General features: G+C 29.2%; 2 protein-coding genes across 2 annotated transcripts; both read left to right on the top strand.

Moving 5' to 3' along the window:
- The first annotated feature begins 4,909 nt into the window (after positions 1-4,909).
- Positions 4,910-11,763, top strand: LOC141345358 (Golgi apparatus protein 1-like). The gene is made up of 5 exons (XM_073850217.1): positions 4,910-5,030; positions 5,237-5,379; positions 8,342-8,443; positions 10,620-10,727; positions 11,758-11,763. Exons 1-5 carry the CDS (start codon positions 4,976-4,978, stop codon positions 11,761-11,763), a joined length of 414 nt encoding a protein of 137 aa, XP_073706318.1. The 5' UTR covers positions 4,910-4,975.
- A 50-nt stretch (positions 11,764-11,813) lies between these two features.
- Positions 11,814-18,959, top strand: LOC141345912 (Golgi apparatus protein 1-like). The gene is made up of 3 exons (XM_073850836.1): positions 11,814-11,929; positions 12,277-12,383; positions 13,940-18,959. Exons 1-3 carry the CDS (start codon positions 11,821-11,823, stop codon positions 14,105-14,107), a joined length of 384 nt encoding a protein of 127 aa, XP_073706937.1. The 5' UTR covers positions 11,814-11,820; the 3' UTR covers positions 14,108-18,959.
- Positions 18,960-20,043: the final 1,084 nt, after the last annotated feature.

Here is a 20,043-nt window from a genome sequence, read left to right as displayed (position 1 = left end):
AGTTGAGAGTGGAAGAGCTGGAGATGGTGAATTCACTTTACTTAAGTTAATGGAAGACACTGCAGGGTAAAATGCAGATTTTTCATGGACCTGTCAAGGGCTTTTTGTTTGTTTATAAAGTGTTTTTTTTTTTTTTTTTTTTTTCAGATTAGTGCAGGGGTGGGGAACCTTGATCCTTGTTGACTCCATATTGTTCAGACCCTTTTTTATACAACAAAAGTGGCTGTAATTTCTTTGATTAAGAACCTAAAAGTATTAAAGTTTCGTGAAACTTTTTTTTTTTCATATGATTCATGCACTATATTCCTATATAGTTCAGATGTCATACTCTCGGTCCTCTTTATTTGCAGTCAGAAGACATTCGGCTGGAACCTGAGCTGCATGATGCTTGTAAGAAGGATATCAACAAGTTTTGCTCCTCTGTTGCCTATGGAAATGCTCAGGTAATGGTCTACTTTGATCTTTTACTTTCTAGGTAGTTTTATGCACCCACCTGCTGCTGCTGCTGCTACATGCAGATTGCAGACACATGATGAAACTTGTCCAGTTAAAGAAAGAGATTCATATAACTAAATTCCCACAGTCATGAACACCTGGAAATGGTAGAAACATTTTAAGTTTTCGGGTCATAAAAATACCTTTCAGTCTTCAACATTACACCACTACTTTTTGACTAGGATTGGTGACTTATATTCAAATAGAATTAAAATTTTCATAACTAAATGTTCTTCAGGGTCTACACTTTTTAATACCAATTACATATGACTATCAAATTCTACTCAGCTGTTTTCAACATAATTATAATAATAATATATATTTTTTGAGCAGCAAATCAGAATATTAGAATGATTTCTGAAGGATCACGTGACAATGAAGACTGGAGTAATGATGCTAATAATTCAGCTTTGATCACAGGAATAAATTACATTTTAAAATATATTCAAATAGAAAATCTATTTTAAAATTGTACTGTTTTTGCTGTATTTTGGATCAAATAAAACAGACTTTGTGAGCAGAAGAGAATTATTCAAAAACTAACAATCTTACTGTTCAAAGACTTATGAATGGTAGTGTAATTATGGTGTAATTACTTTTGTTTTATATATATATATATATATATATATATATATATATATATATATATATATATATGTATATGTATATGTGTATATATATGTGACCCTGGACCACAAAACCAGTCTTAAGTAGCACAGGTATATTTGTAGCAATAGCCAAAAATACATTGTATGGGTCAAAATTAATGATTTTTCTTTTATGCCAAAAATCATTAGGAAATTAAGTAAAGATCATGTTCCATGAAGATTTTTTTTTTTTAAATTCATACTATAAATATATCAAAATGTAATTTTTGATTAGTAATATGCATTGTTAAGAACTTAATTTGGAGAACTTTAAAGGTGATTTTCTCAGTATTTAGATTTTTTTGCACCCTCAGATTCCAGATTTTCAAATAGATGTATCTCGGCCAAATATTGTCCTATCCTAACAAACCATAAATTAATAGAAAGCTTATTTATCGAGCTTTCATGTGATGTATACAACTCAGTTTTGTAAAATTTAACCTTATGACTGGTTTTGTGGTCCAGGGTCATATATATATTATAATGTGACAACTAGAAATTATTATTCATTTCATTCCCACATGTACATGGTTTCAGAAATAAAATGATAGAATTAAGAATTAGAATTAAGAAATGTCAGCTTACATTTATATTTGTATCTGCTCATTTTAAAGATTTTGTCTTATTTGAAATAATTTCATGTCATCTTTTTCCCCTTGATTTTAATTAATTTAAATTTAGAATTTATTTTAAATATTTTTTTTTTATTTAATAAAAAAATAATGAATTAAATTTAATTCTTAAATTAAAATAAGGTATTGGTTAAAATTAAGTACATAAAATACTGTACAAATGGAATCAGTCTCTGTAAAGTAATTAAACACTTACTGAGGGATCATTAAAAGACTGAGAAAAACTCATGGAAATGTATTGGTCAAATGTGGAAATCCTGTGGAAAACCCTACATTACAGCCAGATGGTTTAAACCACACATGCAAAACACAAAATACATATTCTACAAAGTAGGATTGTTGTATGTTATACAAAGCCAGGTGGTTTGAGGCATGTATTTGCACACATTCAAAATACCAAATACATGTTGTACAAAGTAGGATTTTCCTTGCTTTGTATGGAAATACATTTTCAGTGTGTAACTTTCCCACCCAGTCCATTAAAAACCTAGCTATAAAAAAATGATTCTGCCATAAATCATGTTGACACAACCGTGAGCACATTAACATACGATCACACGTTTACATAATTATACTTATACTTATTCAGTAGTCAGCAACCTGGGAGGGTCCTGTTTAGTCATGTAACTTAGTATGTAGCTTAGGTTTGCTTAAAAATATATATTATTAATGCAATAATATGTTAATTTGTTTAATCATGCCCCCTGACCTACATGAAACTGTATAATTTTCCTACCTTTAACACAATTCCAGCTTTAACTACCACCTATGAAATGTGTAGAGCTGTCAGTTTATAGTATTCATTTAGTGATTATTATTTTAAAAATGCATTTAATCATGTGCCCCAACAACTATACAAAAGAAACCTTGGCTAACCGCAACTTGACAGCATAAGTGAAAAAATTAAAATGCTGAAGCATTATAGAATAGAGCTCTATTAACTTACTATTGGAGAACACCTTCATCACCCCTTCTTTTCTTGTCTATATCTGTCCTCTTCTTCTCAGATCATTGAGTGTCTCAAAGAGAACAAGAAGCAGTTGTCCCAGGTGTGTCATCAGAAGATTTTCAAGCTTCAGGAAACTGAAATGATGGATCCGGAGCTGGACTATCAACTCATGAGAGTGTGCAAGCAAATGATCAAGGTGAGTTGTTTTAGCAGGTAACTAACTTTCGGTCGTATCCTGACATTTCCTAAAGCTTTCCTGTCAAACGGAGCAATCTGATGGTTAAAAACGTACTCTGTATTGCCGAAGATCAATAGTAATAGCTTAACCCCCATGTTTTAATTAACTTAAACTCAATAAGATCAATCTAGAGCCAGAGTGGAGCGGCTGATTGATCAGACCTGATTTGGAAAAGAGTGTTAAACATTTCAACCACATAACCTTGTCTTTGAGCGAAATAGTATTGAATGAACAAATACATTACTGATCAAAAGTTGAGGTGAGTAGGATATATATTTTGAAGGAAATTAATACTTATAATCAGCAAGGATGCTTAAAATTGATTAAAATTGATTTTTTTTTTTTTTTTTTTTCAAATAAATGCTGTTCTTTTGTACTTTAGATTGGGCTAATCAAGGAAAACTGGAAAAATGCAAATATAGGAAATATATTAAAGCAAATATATTAAAGCTATATAGAAGTATTTAAAAAAGTGAAATTATAAAGTTTAAAAAAATAAGAAAAAGTACACCTTTTTTTTTTCAAATAAACACTATTCTTGTGTACTTTCGAGTTTCGATTAATCAAAGCTTACTGGAAAAAATGCACATGTAACTAAAACTAAAATAAATCAAATTGAAGCTTTATAGGAGTATTTTTTACAAATGTTAAAAATGACAAAAGAATTAAATTACTAGAACGAAAATAAAACCAATTAATCGTATCATTTTTAATGACAAAAACACATAATTACTAAAATTAAAATGTTTAAAAAATAAATAAATAATTTGTTTTGTTAATACATATATAATACATAATACATCAAATAGATTTTTCAAATAAATACTGTTCTTTTGCATTTTCGATTAATTAAAGAATACTAAAAATTGCATGTTACTAAATTTTGTAAAAAAAAAAATTACAAAAGCACATAAAATTGCTAAAATTATATTTTTTTTAAATAATAAATGTTTTGTTAAAATTAACTAAAATAAAACACTTTAAAGAATATAGAATATAGAATTATTTAAAAACTATTAAAAAATGAAAATACTTTTTTTACTTAAAAAAAATACTGTTCTTTTGGACTTTCAATTAATCTAAGAATACTGAAAAAGCACACATTACTAAAACTATGCATAACACTAATAAAATTACTAAAACTACAATAAAATAAAACAAATTAATAGAATTATTTACTAAAATTAAAATGTAAAAAAAAATGTTTTTAAATTGTTTTGTTAATACTTATAATAAGCAAGGACACAGAAAATGAGAGAAAATACTTTTTTTTTTTTTTACTTTTTTTCAAATAATTACTGTTCTTTTGTACAAAAGAAAAAGAAAAAAAACTACATCAAAGAATACTTAAAGTATATCACAGTTTTGAAAAAATATTGAACAGCAAAAACAACATTTCTAAAGGATCATATGACACTAAAGACTGGAGTAATGATGCTGAAAAATTTGCTTTGTCATCACAGAAATAAATTACAATTTTAACTATTGTAACTTTAACTACTTTAAATTTTGAATTCTTATAATATTTATGAATATTAAAGTTTTACTGATTTTTTTTTTTTTTTTTTTTTGCATTGGCGTGCAAAAAACACATTTTACCAACCTAAACTTTTGAGCAGCAGCATAGTTTTAAAAAGGAATATTTTTACATTTATCAGTTTTATGCCACATTAAATAACTAAAGAGCAGTGGTTTGTTGTAGCGGTAAAAGCTAAGGCCTCATAATCACAAAATTGCTGGTTCATTTGCCAAAATGACCAGTCCATTAGCTATCACTATTTTGCCCTTGAGTACAGACATTGCCTTATGTGCAAGTCATAGACTACTTACTTGCTCTCCGAAGAGTCTGTAAGCTTTCATATGTTTCCCATTGATCTGTCCAGTCTGTAGTTAAGTCATTCTCTCCTTTTCTTTTTCTTTCTCAACCTATTTGCTCTTGGATAAGCGTTTTTGCACCGAGTCGGATGCTAAGAATGTACTGCAGTGCCTAAAACTAAACAAGAACAGTGAGCTAATGGATCCCAAGTGTAAGCAGACGATCACCAAGAGACAAATTACGCAGAACACAGGTGAAGACCAAACACATCTGCACCAGTAAATGCTTTCTTTTCCACTAAACTATAGTTAGTTCGAACTCTTTCTTTTGGTTGTTTTATGGCTAGTTTCTGTCTTTACCTCCTGGGCTTGAATCTAACATTTATTGGTCCCATTTTCTTTTTCACCTTCATCCGTAATGCTGGAGTTTTAATTTCTTGGCTGTCTTGGTGTTTTTCAGACTACAGATTGAATCCAGTGTTGAGGAAGGCTTGTAAAGCAGATATACCCAAGTTCTGTCAAAGCATACTTAACAAAGCCAGTGACGCCAATGAACTGGAGGGTCAAGTCATATCCTGCCTCAAACTCAAGTATGCAGACCAGGTATGTGTGTCACTGAATATTAGTAACAGATATGTAAGGGATAATGTACAGTCAGCCCAGAATTATAGCAGAATTGTAGTATCATACTTCATATGTTGCGATAATGACAATCTGACTTTACTTTATCTTGCTTATTGCACAACTACTTAATTATTCAGTGCTGTTATTGTTTAATACTAAAATTATTAAAACTATTGCTTTTGGTAATTAAAATAAAATAAATAGAAATAATAGAAACAACGTAATAATAAAATCTTAATAATAACAGAAATTAGAAATGTTACCTAAAGGTTGTGCAAAAATGTATTTTTTTAATTAAACAATAAATTAACTTAAAGATATGTAAAAAATACTAATTTTAGCTTTATTTTAAATGAAGATAAAATAAATCAATACAAATATTAGATTAAAAATGTTAACTTTTTTTAAAACAGCATATTTTTTTTTTATTTAAAAATGACAAAAGCACGTAAAATTATGAAAAAAATGTAAATGTTTAAAACAGTTTTGTTAAAATTACTAAAACTAAAAACAAATTAAAGCTATATAGAATTATATAAAAAAAACAATTACAAAAGCACATACAATTACTAAAATTAAAATGTTTTTTAAATTAATAAAATGCATAAACTATTTAAATATAAGTATTTAAAGAAAATAAAAAAATACAAAAACACAAAATTACTAAATAAATAAAAAATTAATAAAAAACACAATTTAAAGCTATATATATATTAGGGGTGGGCATAGATTAATTTTTTAAATCTAGATTAATCTAGATTAAATCTTGGAATTAATCTAGATTAATCTAGATTAAAATGGCTAATTTGAATTCTGCTGAAGGCATTCAGAATATGTGTGCTACCCAAATAATGACTTAAAGTCTTTGAGAATGGATCATAAAGCTCATAAAGCTGTTCTATGATAATTTGTTGATGAAAATAAATTATGTTCAATTAGATGTACTTGTGTTTACTAACTAACTAACAATGAAATTATTTTTTCTCCCTATTAGATTGTGTTTTTTTTAACGTCAACACCTACCCAGCCCATTACATGTTACACCGTACTTTTATTTTGACAGGTTGCCGTGAAGTTTCTGTGTCATACAGTATGATATGATGCTAGTTTTCTCAAATGAAACGGTAAAAGTGACACTCACAGCAGTTTGGGAGATTGAGTTTATCTGTTCATGTGAGATGAAAATGGCAAAAATTAGCGGGAGCGTCACGTGTGTTTCAGTATGCTTGTAGTAAAAGCTCGTCTCCGCAATGCATACATACAGCTAGGCAAATGGAACATATCGGATTCATATTAAAACGGTCTTTTTGCATTTCAGTTTTCACATACACTAGTCCATATCGCGATTTTAATTAAGTGACAGACCAACATTTGATTTATGAATCCAAAAAACGACGAATTTACGTGGCATTTCGCTATAGTAGATTCGGTTTTTATGAATGGAGGACGACGTGATCCCGTCTGTGTTTTGGCGGAGGAGACTTAAACGCGTGACCATATTCTATAGTCTTCGGTATACATCCGCGTTAAACTATCAAGGTGAAAGTCATCATAGCTTGCGTAGTTTAGACCCAGCTCCCAACCCAAATTTGAGAATAGATTTACGGCGATATTTTTTTTATCGCGCGATAAGAGTTTCACGTTAACGCTGCACGTTAACGCCGATAACGGCCCACCACTAATTTATATATATATAAATATTTAAAGATATAAAATAAAACAAATGAAAACTATATAGAAGTGTTTAAAGATAATTAAAAAATGCCAAAAGCGCAAAATTACTAAAATTTAAATGTTTAAAACATTTAAATAAAAAAAATTTTAAAATGACTAAAACCAAAGTAAAACAAATGAAAGCTATATAGAAGTATATTTGAAATATTGAAAGTTACAAAAACACATGAAGTTACTAAAATTAAAATGTTTTAATATAACTAAACAAATAAAATATAACAAATTAAAACTATATAGAAGTATTTAAATTAAATTAATAATGACAAAAGCACAAAATTACTCAAACTAAAATGTTTAACAAATAAATAATTAAAAAATAGTTCTGCTAAAATTACTAAAGCTATTTAAAACTAAAATAAAACAAATTAAAAATATATAGAAGTATATTTAAAAAATTGTAAGTTACAAAAACACATGAAATTACTCAAATTAAAATGTTTTAAAATAATAAACTAATAAAATATAACAAATTAAAACTATATAGAAGTATTTAAATAAAATAAAATAATGACAAAGGCACAAATTTAATCAAATTAAAAGGTTTAAAAAATAAATAATTAAAAAAATAGTTCTGCTAAAATTACTAAAGCTATTTAAAACTAAAATAAAACAAATTAAAGATATATAGAAGTATATTTAAAAAATTGTAAGTTACAAAAACACATGAAATTACTCAAATTAAAATGCTTTTAAAATAAATGAACATAAAATATAACATATTAAAACTATATAGAAGTATTTAAATTAAATAATGACAAAAGCACAAAATTACTCAACTTAAAATGTTTCAAAAATAAATAATTAAAAAATAGTTCTGCAAAAATTACTAAAGCTATTTAAAACTAAAATAAAACAAATTAAAGATATATAGAAGTATATTTAAAAAATTGTAAGTTACAAAAACACATGAAATTACTCAAATTAAAATGTTTTTAAAATAATAAACTAATAAAATATAACAAATTAAAACTATATAGAAGTATTTAAATTAAATAAAATGACAAAAGCACAAAATTACTAAAATGTAAATGTTTAAAAAATAAATAATTAAAAAATAGTAATGCTAAAATTAAAATAAAAAATTAAAATATATCCTGCAGGGTTGTGTACTAGACAAATGCAGGTCTTTCTGTGCAAGTTATTTTATTAGCATGTAAGTGGGAGTGTTTTGATGTGGAAATGACTTAAAAATTGTCTTCTTTTCCAGAGGTTGTCTGGTGACTGTGAGGATCAGATCAGAGTGATTCTTCAGGAGTCAGCGCTCGACTACCGGCTCGATCCGCAGCTCCAGGTTCACTGCAGAAATGAGGTGAGTAGAAACAAGGGCTCTTGATTCTGTTTGTCAGCTCATTGCAGTACATTTTGCAGTGCATTATCTGCTAAGGATGCATGCAATTTGAACTTGAAATCTGGCCAAACTGCTAATATAAATCAGTATGATTGTGCCAACTGTTTTAATGATGCCTAAAATGCTATATAGGGAGCTTGTGAGTGTTTGCAACGCAGCCCATGGCCTTCAACACACAGCATCTTTATGAGATCTAACAGTCTGTTTAAACATATCAGGACACTCATATTGAGCCGTACAGAGAGAGTGAGGGGGCGTCTGAGGATTGCTTTAAAAGACCGTTCAAGCGATGTTGAAAAGAACCTATGTTTTTTCTCTCTGTCCCTAAAGAGATTTTCTGAGCGAGGAAGAAATGTCCAGATGCCTTATGAATGACTAATCTGCAGTAATATTTCAGTCTTGTTTTTGAGGGAATGGAAGGAATTCATCTGTAATGTCACAGGACAAGAACTAGATTTAAAATAGACATGTTTAGCGCCAGCTATTTTTATTGATTTAGTGGGGTCAAAAATCATAAAAAAGTATCTTATGCTTATTATGGCTAGATTTAATAGATCAAAAATTACAGTAAAAATTGTGAAATATTATTACAATTTACAACTACTTTTTATGTGAATATATTTTAAAATGTAATTTATTCCTGTGATGAAAAGCTGAAGTGTCATTTCTCCGGTCTTTAGTCACATGATCCTTCAGAAATCATGCTAATATGCTGATTTGCTGCTTAAGAAACATGTATTATTATCAATGTTGTAAACAGCTTAAAGCAGAATTTATATTAAATATAATTTTTGTAACAATATACTTTATTGTCCTTTTTAATTTAACGTGTTCTAGCTGAATAAAAGTATTTGTAAAAACAATAAATAAATTAATTATTTTTTAAAATTCTGACCCCACACTTTTTAACATTAATGTACTTTTTTAAATTTTCATTTTTTTGTACTTTTTTAAAATTTTAATTCTAAATTTTGAAATTTAAAATGTCAATTTTAATTTGCTGATTATTTGGTTAGATGTACTATTGGGTAAAAATGTTAAATTTGTATTATTATTAATTAATTGGTAATTTAAGACTAATTAAATATTATTTTATTAGTTACTAATTAATACCAGTCCAAATTAGTTATGAGGAGTAATGCAAAAATTGCTTTTGGTAATTAAAATAAAAATACAAATAATAATTGAAAAACTAAAGAAAAAAATAATAATAGTAAAAACGAAATAATAATAACATAAATTATAAATGTTACCTAAAGGTTGTGCAAAAATAATAATAATTAAAATTCAATAAATTAACTTTATTCATAAATTAAAGGCATACAGAAATTGTAATTTCAGCTTTATTTGAAATAAAGCTAAAGTAAATGAATACAAATATTAGATTCAAATTTTAACTTTTAAATTAAATTAAATTTAAAATAAAACAATTTAAAATAAAACAAATTAATACTATATAGACGTATTTAAAAAAAAAAAAAAGAAGACAAAAGCACAAAATTACTAAAATGAAAATGTTAAAAAAATAAATAATAGTATTGTTAAAATGAAAGCTATATAAGTATTTAAAAAAAAAAAAAAGACAATAAATGTTTAAAAAAATAGTTTTGGCAACTTTTGGCAAAAGTTGGCTAAAATGACTAAAACTAAAATAAAACAAATTATTCATCAATTGGTAATTTAAATAATGTTTTATTTAATTGAATTCTGTCTTTGTGGGACCTTAAACTGAAGAATGACAGAAATGACAGTCCATTATTATTATTATTATTATTATTATTATTATTATTATTATTAATGAAAGATTTGTCATAGCTGTGCTGCAGAGAGTGTTGCAGATGAATACGGCTTCTTTGTAATGCTGTGGGACAGGAACAGGGACCCTCCTCCTGCAGCCTGTCTGAGAAAAGCCCTTTATTTATGATCTCCATGAGCCATAGGCTCTCAGGGAGCAATCAAGCAGAAATGGTGTGAAATGGGTCTCTTGATGGGTCAGAAAAGAAAATTGACTATGATCTCAGGGTTATATTCTGGTGACTGGAGGCCACATGAACACAGACAAAGACGAGGCAGACTTTTGAGGAGGAAAATGGAGATTTTGTATCTTTAGTCACTTTGTAACGTGTGTGTGTGTTAGATCACGCGGCTGTGTGCAGAGGAAGCTGCCGCGCAGGAACAGACAGGTCAAGTGGAGGAGTGTCTGAAGAACAACCTACTGAAAATTAAACAGGAGGAGTGCAAGACGGTACTAAACACATCCTTAAACATGCTTTATCTGCTACACACTGCTTTCCTCTGCATCTGTTGCTATGGAAACACCATCAGTGTTTTTAAAGCCACATCTGCTTTTTTTTTTAAATATTTTTTTGAAGTCTCTTCTGCTCTCCAAGCCTGCATTTATTTGATCCAAAGCACAGTGAAAATATAAAAATTCTGAACTATTTTGACTATTTAAAATAACTGTTTTCTATTTGAATATATTTTAAAAAAGAAATTTATTTTTGTGATATTAAAGCTGAATTTTCAGCATCATTACTCCAGTCACAGGATCTTTCAGAAATCATTTTAATATTCTGATTTGCTGCTCAAAAAGCATTTTGTATTATTATGTTGAAAACAGCTGAGGTGAATTTTTCTCAGCTTTCTTTGATGAATAGAAAGTTCAGAAGAACAGCATTTATCTGAAATATAAATCTTTTTAATATTATAAATGTCTTTAGCATCACTTTTGATTAATTTAAAGTATCCTTGCTAAATAAAAGTCAAGGAAGTTTGCTGCCGTAATATGGCCGAAGCAGGCGCAGTAATATCACGCAGCACATGTGAAAAGGCTAACCTAGCTGGGAACTAATTTCAGGCGCTGCGTGATATTACTCCGCCTGCTGCGTTCATATTACGGCAGCAAACTTCCTTGACTATTACGCTGGAATGGAAGTGTAGTTCCTAATCTTATCAGCCTAGAAAATCGCAGCTTTACATTTTCCGCTGGTATTAGTTCACGATATAACTACAGAAGAGTCAAGTTTTAAACAGGACAAATATGGAAACTCGTTGGTCATTTTTTAACAGGATGCTATTGGTCTAATAGGATTCAATGATCTGTACTTAACTATGCTAAAAAGTGATATCGCCAGAACAGGAGAACGGCTGAATGGATTTCAAAACGATAAAACTCAATGAGAATGAGCCTATTTCGAAAAAAAGTGGAGTGTTCCTTTAAGGAACACCTTTACATGTGGCACTCACACACAGCTATATTAATTTGACATGTACAGGTTTAGTGTCTGCATTTCGCTTTTTCATTTCATCCTGTTCTCCTTGTGTAGGAGGTGTTGAACATGCTCAAAGAAAGCAAAGCAGACATATTTGTGGATCCTGTCTTGCATACGGCCTGTGCTCTGGATTTGAAACACCACTGTGCAGCCATCAACCCTGGAAGAGGCAGACGTCAGTGTTTTTGTTGGGGTTTTTTTGCATATTACACAATACATTTACACTTTTAAAGATGTTATGAGATCACACTTGCTCCACATAGCTGCATATTAAACCTCATATATCTTCTGATAGTCTTTTTTTTTTACATTTATTTCTCACTGAATGTTCTGTTTCACAGTTAAATGCATTCTAAATACCGTTTGGTGTTGTTTAATTCATGATGCTTGGGTTGAGGGACTATTTGCTATTTTAGAGCCTAATGCACAGTTATGAGACTGACAGGTGGTGTGATTATGATGTGTTTTTCTAACTCTGCAATTTGGAGCTCCTGACTCCCTCTGTTTAAAATTCTTTCCCAGAAATGTCCTGTTTGATGGAGGCTCTGCAGGACAAGCAGGTGCGTTTACAGCCTGAATGTAAGGGAAGATTACAGGACCGCATAGACATGTGGAGCTATGCAGCGAAGGTCAGTAAACACAAACACATTAAACTAGCTGTCAACTAAATTATTTTTCTTAAATATATTTACCACATGCAAGCCCAGTCTCTAGCTCTAAAATATGCATTTTTGCATTAAAATTATAATTATTCATATTATTATAAAAAATTAATAATAAAAAGAAATTACTATATTAAAATAAAGTCATCTTTATTATTGTTATTATTATTATTATTATTATTAATTTAATTAGAAAAACAAGACATTATATTATAATAAATTATTGTTAATTATTGTTAAGTGTTATTTATTAATTCATTACTAATAAATTTTAGACATTTAAGTTTATTAGTATTAGTATACATATCTGTATAATAATAATAATAATAATAATTATTATTATTATTATTATTATTATTAATGCTGAAATAGCAGGAAAATGTTATCATTTAAAATGATCATTCAAATTTATTATTATTATTATTATTATTATTATTAAAAATATATTACTTGTTTTATTATAAATGTTTGTATTAATGTGTGTGTATATATGTATTTATTTTAATAAATATGTATTTATTTTAATATAAGAATTTGTTATTCTTAAATTATTCATAATTATAATAATACAATAGCACAATATGTTGTTATAATTTTAATAATAATAATAATAATTATTATTATTATTACTAATGCCATAATAGCAGGAAGAAATTGTTATATTAAAATAAATTCTTCATTATTATTATTAATATATTTTTTATTTTTTTAATATATATAAATTTTATATTTATTATTAATAATATTAATTGATAAACATTTTTGTAGTCTTATGTTAATAAGACAAAAGACAATATTATATTAAATAAATGTTACTGTAACTATTACAATTTAGACATTATTATTATTATAGTATTTTAAATTATTTTTTTTTTGTATTTTGTATTAACAATTTATTTGTATAATTAATTAACAACAAGGAATTACTATATTAAAGTGTTAATAAAATTGGTATTGTTACAATATTGTTATTGTTAAATTGTGTATATATAAGTTAATAGTAAAAACAATAGTAACAATATTAATATTCTAACTATTATTTTTAATATTAACCTAATATTTTAATATAATAATTTCTTATTACATTATTCATAATTATAATACACAATATAATAATTCTATATTAGAAGAAATTGTTATATAATTTTTTTTTGTTATTAATTATTTTAATATACATTTTTGTATTAATGTAAATAAGAAGAAAAAGGAAAGTATATTAAATGTTACTGTATTACAATTTAGACATTATTATTATTATTATTATTATATTTATGATAAATTATAAACAATAGTTGGTATTAACAATGTATTTTTCTAATTATTAATAATTTAATAGCAACAAGAAGAAACTACTATATTAAAAATTAATCGTTGTTAATAATATTGTTACTATTGTTTTTAATATTAACTTGTGTATATATAAGATAATATAATATTACATTTGTTACTATTGTTTTTACTATCTCTTATTTTTAATATTAATATAAGTCCTTTTAATGAGTTCTACTATGTGATTTTCCCAGGTGGCACCAGCTGAAGGTTTCTCGGACCTCGCTCTGCAAGTCATGACATCACCTTCGAAGAGCTACATCCTGTTCATGATTGCGCTGGCCGTGTCCATCCTCTTCCTCGTGGGGCTGCTGTGTGGCCGCATCACCAAACGTGTGACCAGAGAGCTGAAAGACAGGTAGAGCGAGGATGCCGCCCATCCGCCATTTCACACCTCATTTCCTGCCCTCGCCGCGAAGACTTAGGGATCCGTCAGTGGACCTTTTGTGGGCCGGTGCCATGTTTGGAAGCCTCTCTAGCCCACCCTGCCACTGAAACCCACCTCAATCCAAACATACAACTTTTGAACCGCTTCTCAAACAGGATCAAGATCGTTTTGAGACATTATGCCTTGAGAATATATGTTTTGGTTTTTAGAGTGACAGCCTTACTTCTTGACTGTAATATGGTCATGTGTCAATGCAGTATTTTTATCGTTATGTCTTTTTCCATTTTTTGAGAACGATGGGGCTTTAATCAGCAGCTTACGTGAAAATTCAGAAGCCATCTTTATATTTGTTTTTAGTTTTTAAATCCCAAGTTGGACTTCATTTCAATTAGGATTTATCCTGAATGTTTTGGCACTGGGGATGGAAGATGGGTTTTTTTTCTAGTTTATTATTACATTATTACAAAGACTTTTATGATACATTAGACATCAAGTGCTAAACTTGCAAAAATTATGACATATTAATAGATGGTTTAATTTTCAAGGGCAAAGGCAAAATGAATAATAGTAAACACATCTTTGGGTCAATCTCATATATATACACTGTTGCTTAAAATGTTGGGATCACTAAGATTTTTGATGTTTTTTTTTTTAAAGAAGTCTCTTAAGCTCATCAAAGCTCAATTTATGTGATCAAAAATACAGAAATATTGTGAAATATTGTTTCAATTTAAAATAGTGGTTTTCTTTTTCAATGTATTTTAAAATATAATTTATTCCTCTAATGCAAAGCTGAATATTCAGCATCATAACTCCAGTCTTCATCCTTCAGAAATCATTCTAATATGCTGATTTATTATCAGTGTTGAAAACAGTTGTGCTGCTTAATATTTTTTTTGGAATCTGTGATACTTTTTTCAGGATTCTTTGATGAATAAAAAGTTCAAAAGAACAGTATTTATGAAAAATAGAAATCTTTTCTAACAATGTAAGTCTGTACTATCACTTTTTAGCAATTTAACCCATCCTTGGTTTAATTAAAAGTTTAATTTAAAAAAATGACTGGCCACAAACTTTTAAATCCTTTATATTGTTTATGTTGTTACAAAAGATTTTTATTTTAAATAAATGCTGTTCTTTTTAACATTTTATTCATCAAAGATCCTGAAAAAAGTAATACAGGTTCCAAAAAATGTAAGCAACACAGCTGTTTCCAACATTGATAATAAATCAGCATATTAGAATTATTTCTGAAGGATATTAAGACACTAAAGACTGGAGTTATGAAGCTACAAATTCAGCTTTGCATCACAGAAATTAATTACTTCTTAAAAGAAATCCAAAATAGAAAACCAGTATTTTCAACTGCAATAATATTTTACAATATTACAGTTTTTTTCTGTATTTTTAATCAAGTAAATGCAGTCTTGATGAGCAGAAGACATTTTTTTTAAAGCATTAAAAATCGTACTAATCCCAAACTTTTGAATGGCAGTGTATATCATTTTTTTATGACAATTTCCTCCTAGGATTCTCATTATATCTGCGCTTTTGAGTAATTTTTCAATTCTCGTTATTCCCAATAGTTTGTCCTATTGCTGTAATCCAATATTTGAACTATTTTATGTTTTTGATTTATTTAAATCAACAAAGGCAGAATAACAAATACAACAAAAGTTAATAATGCCACCATGTCATAAAATCCTTTTTTTTTTTTTTTTTTTTTTTTTAAATTTAGTCTAAAATATGACAAACATGGTCTTGGACTATTTTGGTGAGATTCCCCTAATGATATGAGTCTGGTCTGAAGAATAACAAACGTCTGCTTTGCACATTTATAATGCATTAAACGATTAATATACGAAGAGTACGAAATGTAAACAGACTTTGATTGTGGACCAATGTTGTAACAGTATACCCTGTTAGTTGTATTTTTTTCAGAGGTACTTTGAATGTTCACAGGACGATTGCACTTTTTTGATGTTTTGTTATGTTTGGCTTAAGCCTTATTTATTGTTTACAACAAACGTGCTGATCTTTGGTTTCATATTTGCGTGCCTCTGCGTGTGCGTGCGTGCGTGTCTATAGAGAGAAATCTGTTTTAGAACTTAATTCATAGCTATGTTCTAATGTTGCCTTTTCTCTTTCTCTGTCATGCCAGTGAAAGGAAACATTCATTAGTCCCCATGGACGGTGGTGGCTCTGTATTTTTTCAAAGCTGTATTAACAGACATCTCTAGTATGAACAGGAATGACATGCTTGTCTTGTCCATTTGTTACTGAGTTACTCTGACTACAACTGTGATGATTATATGCATAACATTTGCTGAAGACATAAGGGTTTTCTAAAAGGCAATGCATGCTTTTCCCAGATCTGTCTCTGTATAACCTTACATATGCATTGCTTTGAAAAAATGTAATGGAGTGATTCTCATTAAATCTTGTTTAAGTCATCATTTTCCCTAAAATCAAATAGAAAAAAAAGAATATTACAGTATTTTTACAATTATTTTTCATTTAGTACAAAATGACAAAAAAGTTTACATACGCTTGATTCTGAATACTGTGTCGTTACCTGAATGATCCACAGCTGTGTTTTTTTGTTCAGTGATAGTTGTTCATGAGTCCCTTGTTTGTCCTGAACAGTTAAACTGCCCGCTGTTCTTCAGAAAAATCCTTCAGGTCTCACAAATTCTTTGGTTTTTTAGCATTTTTCTGTATTTGAACCCTTTCCAACAATGACTGGATGATTTTAAGATCCATCTTTTCACACTCAGGGCAACTGAGGGGCTCATATGCAACTATTACAGAAGATTCAAACAATCAGGTATCTAAATTAACTTCTGAAGGGCTGTACTAAATGAAAAAAAAAGATATTTAGGCATAATAACAAAAATGTACACATTTTAATTATTTTCAAAAGTTTTCACCCCCTGCTTTTAATGCATCGTGCTTCCTTCTGGAGCATCAGTGAGTGTTTGAACCTTCTGTAATAGTTGCATATGAGTCTCTCAGTGTGAAAAGATGGATCTCAAAGTCATACAGTCATTGTGGGAAAGGGTATAAGTACACAAAAATGCTAAAAAAAAAAAAAAAAAAACAGAGGGCAGTTTAACTGTTCAGGACAAACAAGGGACTCATGAACAACTATCACTAAAAAAAAAAACACAGTAAGTGTATATAAACTTTTGAACAGGGTCATTTTTATAAATTCAACTATTATTTTATCTTGTGGAACATCTTATTCAGGTCAGCACTTAATAAAAAATAACAGGCATTTTGTATGATCCCTCTTATTCTGGTAAAATAATTAATATTTTGCAGATTCTGCAAGGTGTATGTAAACTTTTGACTATATATATGATCAAAATTATACCTAAATCTCACCCAAAACATTTTGCAATATAATTTTGATGGGATTTGTGGGATTCACCCTTTCATTTCCTTTTATTTTCTTGCCAGGAGCTGTACCACTATAGAGACGTTTTCTATGAATTCAGTTTTCTGAATCCATGCACACTTTTATATCATGTCTCTTACAGAGTGTGCAAAGCTCAGTGAAACCAATTTGTCCACTGTCCTTGATTTAAAGGGATAGTCCACCCAGAAATGAAAAACCTGTATACATTTATTTTGCATTTTGTATTCTGAAGACGCGTTCAGTTCCAGTTGACTTATTGCATTGTATCTTTGTCTATACAATGAAAGTCAATAGGTACCAAAACAGTTTAATTACCAACATTCTTCACAAATAGGCCTTTTTTTAGGTTTCACAGTGTGAGTAAATGACAAAATGTTCATTTTTGAGTGCACTGTCCTTTTAACAGATTCAAAAATATCTCAGAATCCAAAATTTGGGAACAGATTTGTACATTTGAATATTATGCTTCAGAGCTCACGAGGCCACAGGCGCACTGCTTACCTCTAGCATTGATGACTTTAATGTTATTCTGTAAATAATAGCTCTAATGCGCAAATCACAGACACTGTCCGAGATTTCCAGTCGGTTCAAATTTGGACTATGATCAAACGATCATGTTTGACAATATATTGTAGATAAGTAAATGTTAAACGTTACGTTATTCCAACTATATTTCTCATATAGTTTTTTTCTGATCATGACTGTGTTTTTGTTTGAGTGGTTCTATTCTTTCTTTGCTATTTTACATGTAACTGGTTTATAGTGGGTTTTTATCACATTGGAGCTTACAATGATGGGTCATAGATCACTCCTGGCTTTTAAAGCTCAGAGTCTGTGTTCTGTTCAATCTGGACTATGTAATAGTGTGGACATCGAGTGATCCTTAAGCCGTTTCGGAGCAAGTGCATGGAATATCGTCTTTCCAACTAATATGCTTGCATTCTTTTTATTTTTCGGAATTGTGCAAAATTCACATTGCCAGAGATTTTCAGTGAAGTTTTAGCATTTAGGCGAAAGACTGTTTTTGATTTCTTTGTGTCAATTGTTGAGGAGCCCAATTGTGAAAGCATCAAACCTGGTGACACTGCCGGTTGTGATTTTCCCAACAGTCATAGTGCAGAGCCAAAGATGATCCTGATTCCTGCTTTGTTTAAAATGGCCTTTCTGTGCTCCTCTGGACGACCCATCCAGCTGTAAACGGCTCTGACGTCTGCTGGACGGCAGTTTGTCATGTTTCACATTAACTGCGAATGGACTAAACATTGTAAAAGGTTATGGCTGTGATATTTTCTCCGTTTCTTCATTTTGCCATGTAACATTAATGTGACAAATCAGACTTTTTGTTGGTTTCCCTAATTCTGTACAGATGAATTATCAGTTTAATAAAACGCTGTAGATTTTCTTACCATTGTCTCCAATTTTATTTTATTCACACAGTATGTGACTCAGCAAACATAATAATACAGTTCAACGTTTTCAACTACACAAAAATGACAAAATTATAAAACCACTTTCTGACTGGCCTTGAGTTTTTTATTGTCTAGAAATGTCCTGAAATATGCCAGATGTGACCCTGGACCACAAGTCTTAAGTCGCATGGGTATATTTGTAGCAATAGCCAAAAATACATTGTATGGGTTAAAATAATAAAATTTTCTTTTATGGCAAAAATCATTAGGATATTAAGTAAAGATCATGTTCTATGAACATATTTTGTACATTTCCTACTGTAAATATATCAAAACTTAATTTGTTATTAGTAATATGCATTGCTAAGAACTTCATTTGGACAACTTTAAAGGTGATTTTCTCAATATTTTGATTTTTATGCACCCTCAGATTCCAGATTTTTAAATTGTTGTATCTCGGGCAAATATCCTAACAAATCATACATCAACAGAAAGCTTATTTATTCAATTTTTAGATGATGTATAAATCTCAATTTCAAAAAACAACATGGGGACAGGAGAGCTTTTGATTATTAAATGGGGGAAAAAGTAACTCAGATATTTTCTTGTCAATTAAAAAGTAATGTATTACTTTACTAGTTACTTGGAAAAAAGTAATATTATTATGTAACTTGCGTTACTTGTAATGTGTTACCCCCAACACTGGTCATATATAATGACAATTTTTTGAAAACAAATTTGTTTTCTACTGCATATTAAAGGGAAATTTTGCTGAAAATGTACTCATTGGTTTTTCATGAGAAAAAAGCTTTGGAGAAATCACTTGCTCGCTAATGGATCCTCTGCAGTGAATGGGTGCCGTCAGAATGAGAGCTGATAAAAAGTAATCCACACCACTCCAGTCCATCAATTAACATCTTATGAAGTGAAAAGCTGTGTTTATAATATACAAACTCATCATTAAAAGGTTTTTAACTTCAAATCATTGCTTCTGGACAAAATACAAGTCCATAATTCATAATAGTTCTTCCAGTAAAAAAAAGTCCATCCCCTGTTGTCTTCTTACATCAAAATCTGCTT

The sequence above is a fragment of the Garra rufa genome, chromosome 11 (genome assembly GCF_049309525.1).
Source record: "Garra rufa chromosome 11, GarRuf1.0, whole genome shotgun sequence".
Lineage (NCBI taxonomy): Eukaryota > Metazoa > Chordata > Actinopteri > Cypriniformes > Cyprinidae > Garra > Garra rufa.
The sequence above is the reverse complement of the archived record's forward strand: the minus strand, read 5'-3'. Positions and strand labels throughout refer to the sequence as shown.

Excerpts from the sequence above, each read along its gene's own strand:
- LOC141345358 (XM_073850217.1), top strand. The coding sequence starts at position 4,976 with ATGGATCCCAAGTGTAAGCAGACGATCACCAAGAGACAAATTACGCAG. Across the intron at positions 5,380-8,341 it reads AACTCAAGTATGCAGACCAG|AGGTTGTCTGGTGACTGTGA; the intron begins GTATGTGTGTCA and ends CTTCTTTTCCAG. Across the intron at positions 8,444-10,619 it reads AGGTTCACTGCAGAAATGAG|ATCACGCGGCTGTGTGCAGA; the intron begins GTGAGTAGAAAC and ends TGTGTGTGTTAG.
- LOC141345912 (XM_073850836.1), top strand. The coding sequence starts at position 11,821 with ATGCTCAAAGAAAGCAAAGCAGACATATTTGTGGATCCTGTCTTGCAT. Across the intron at positions 11,930-12,276 it reads CAACCCTGGAAGAGGCAGAC|AAATGTCCTGTTTGATGGAG; the intron begins GTCAGTGTTTTT and ends ATTCTTTCCCAG. Across the intron at positions 12,384-13,939 it reads TGTGGAGCTATGCAGCGAAG|GTGGCACCAGCTGAAGGTTT; the intron begins GTCAGTAAACAC and ends TGATTTTCCCAG.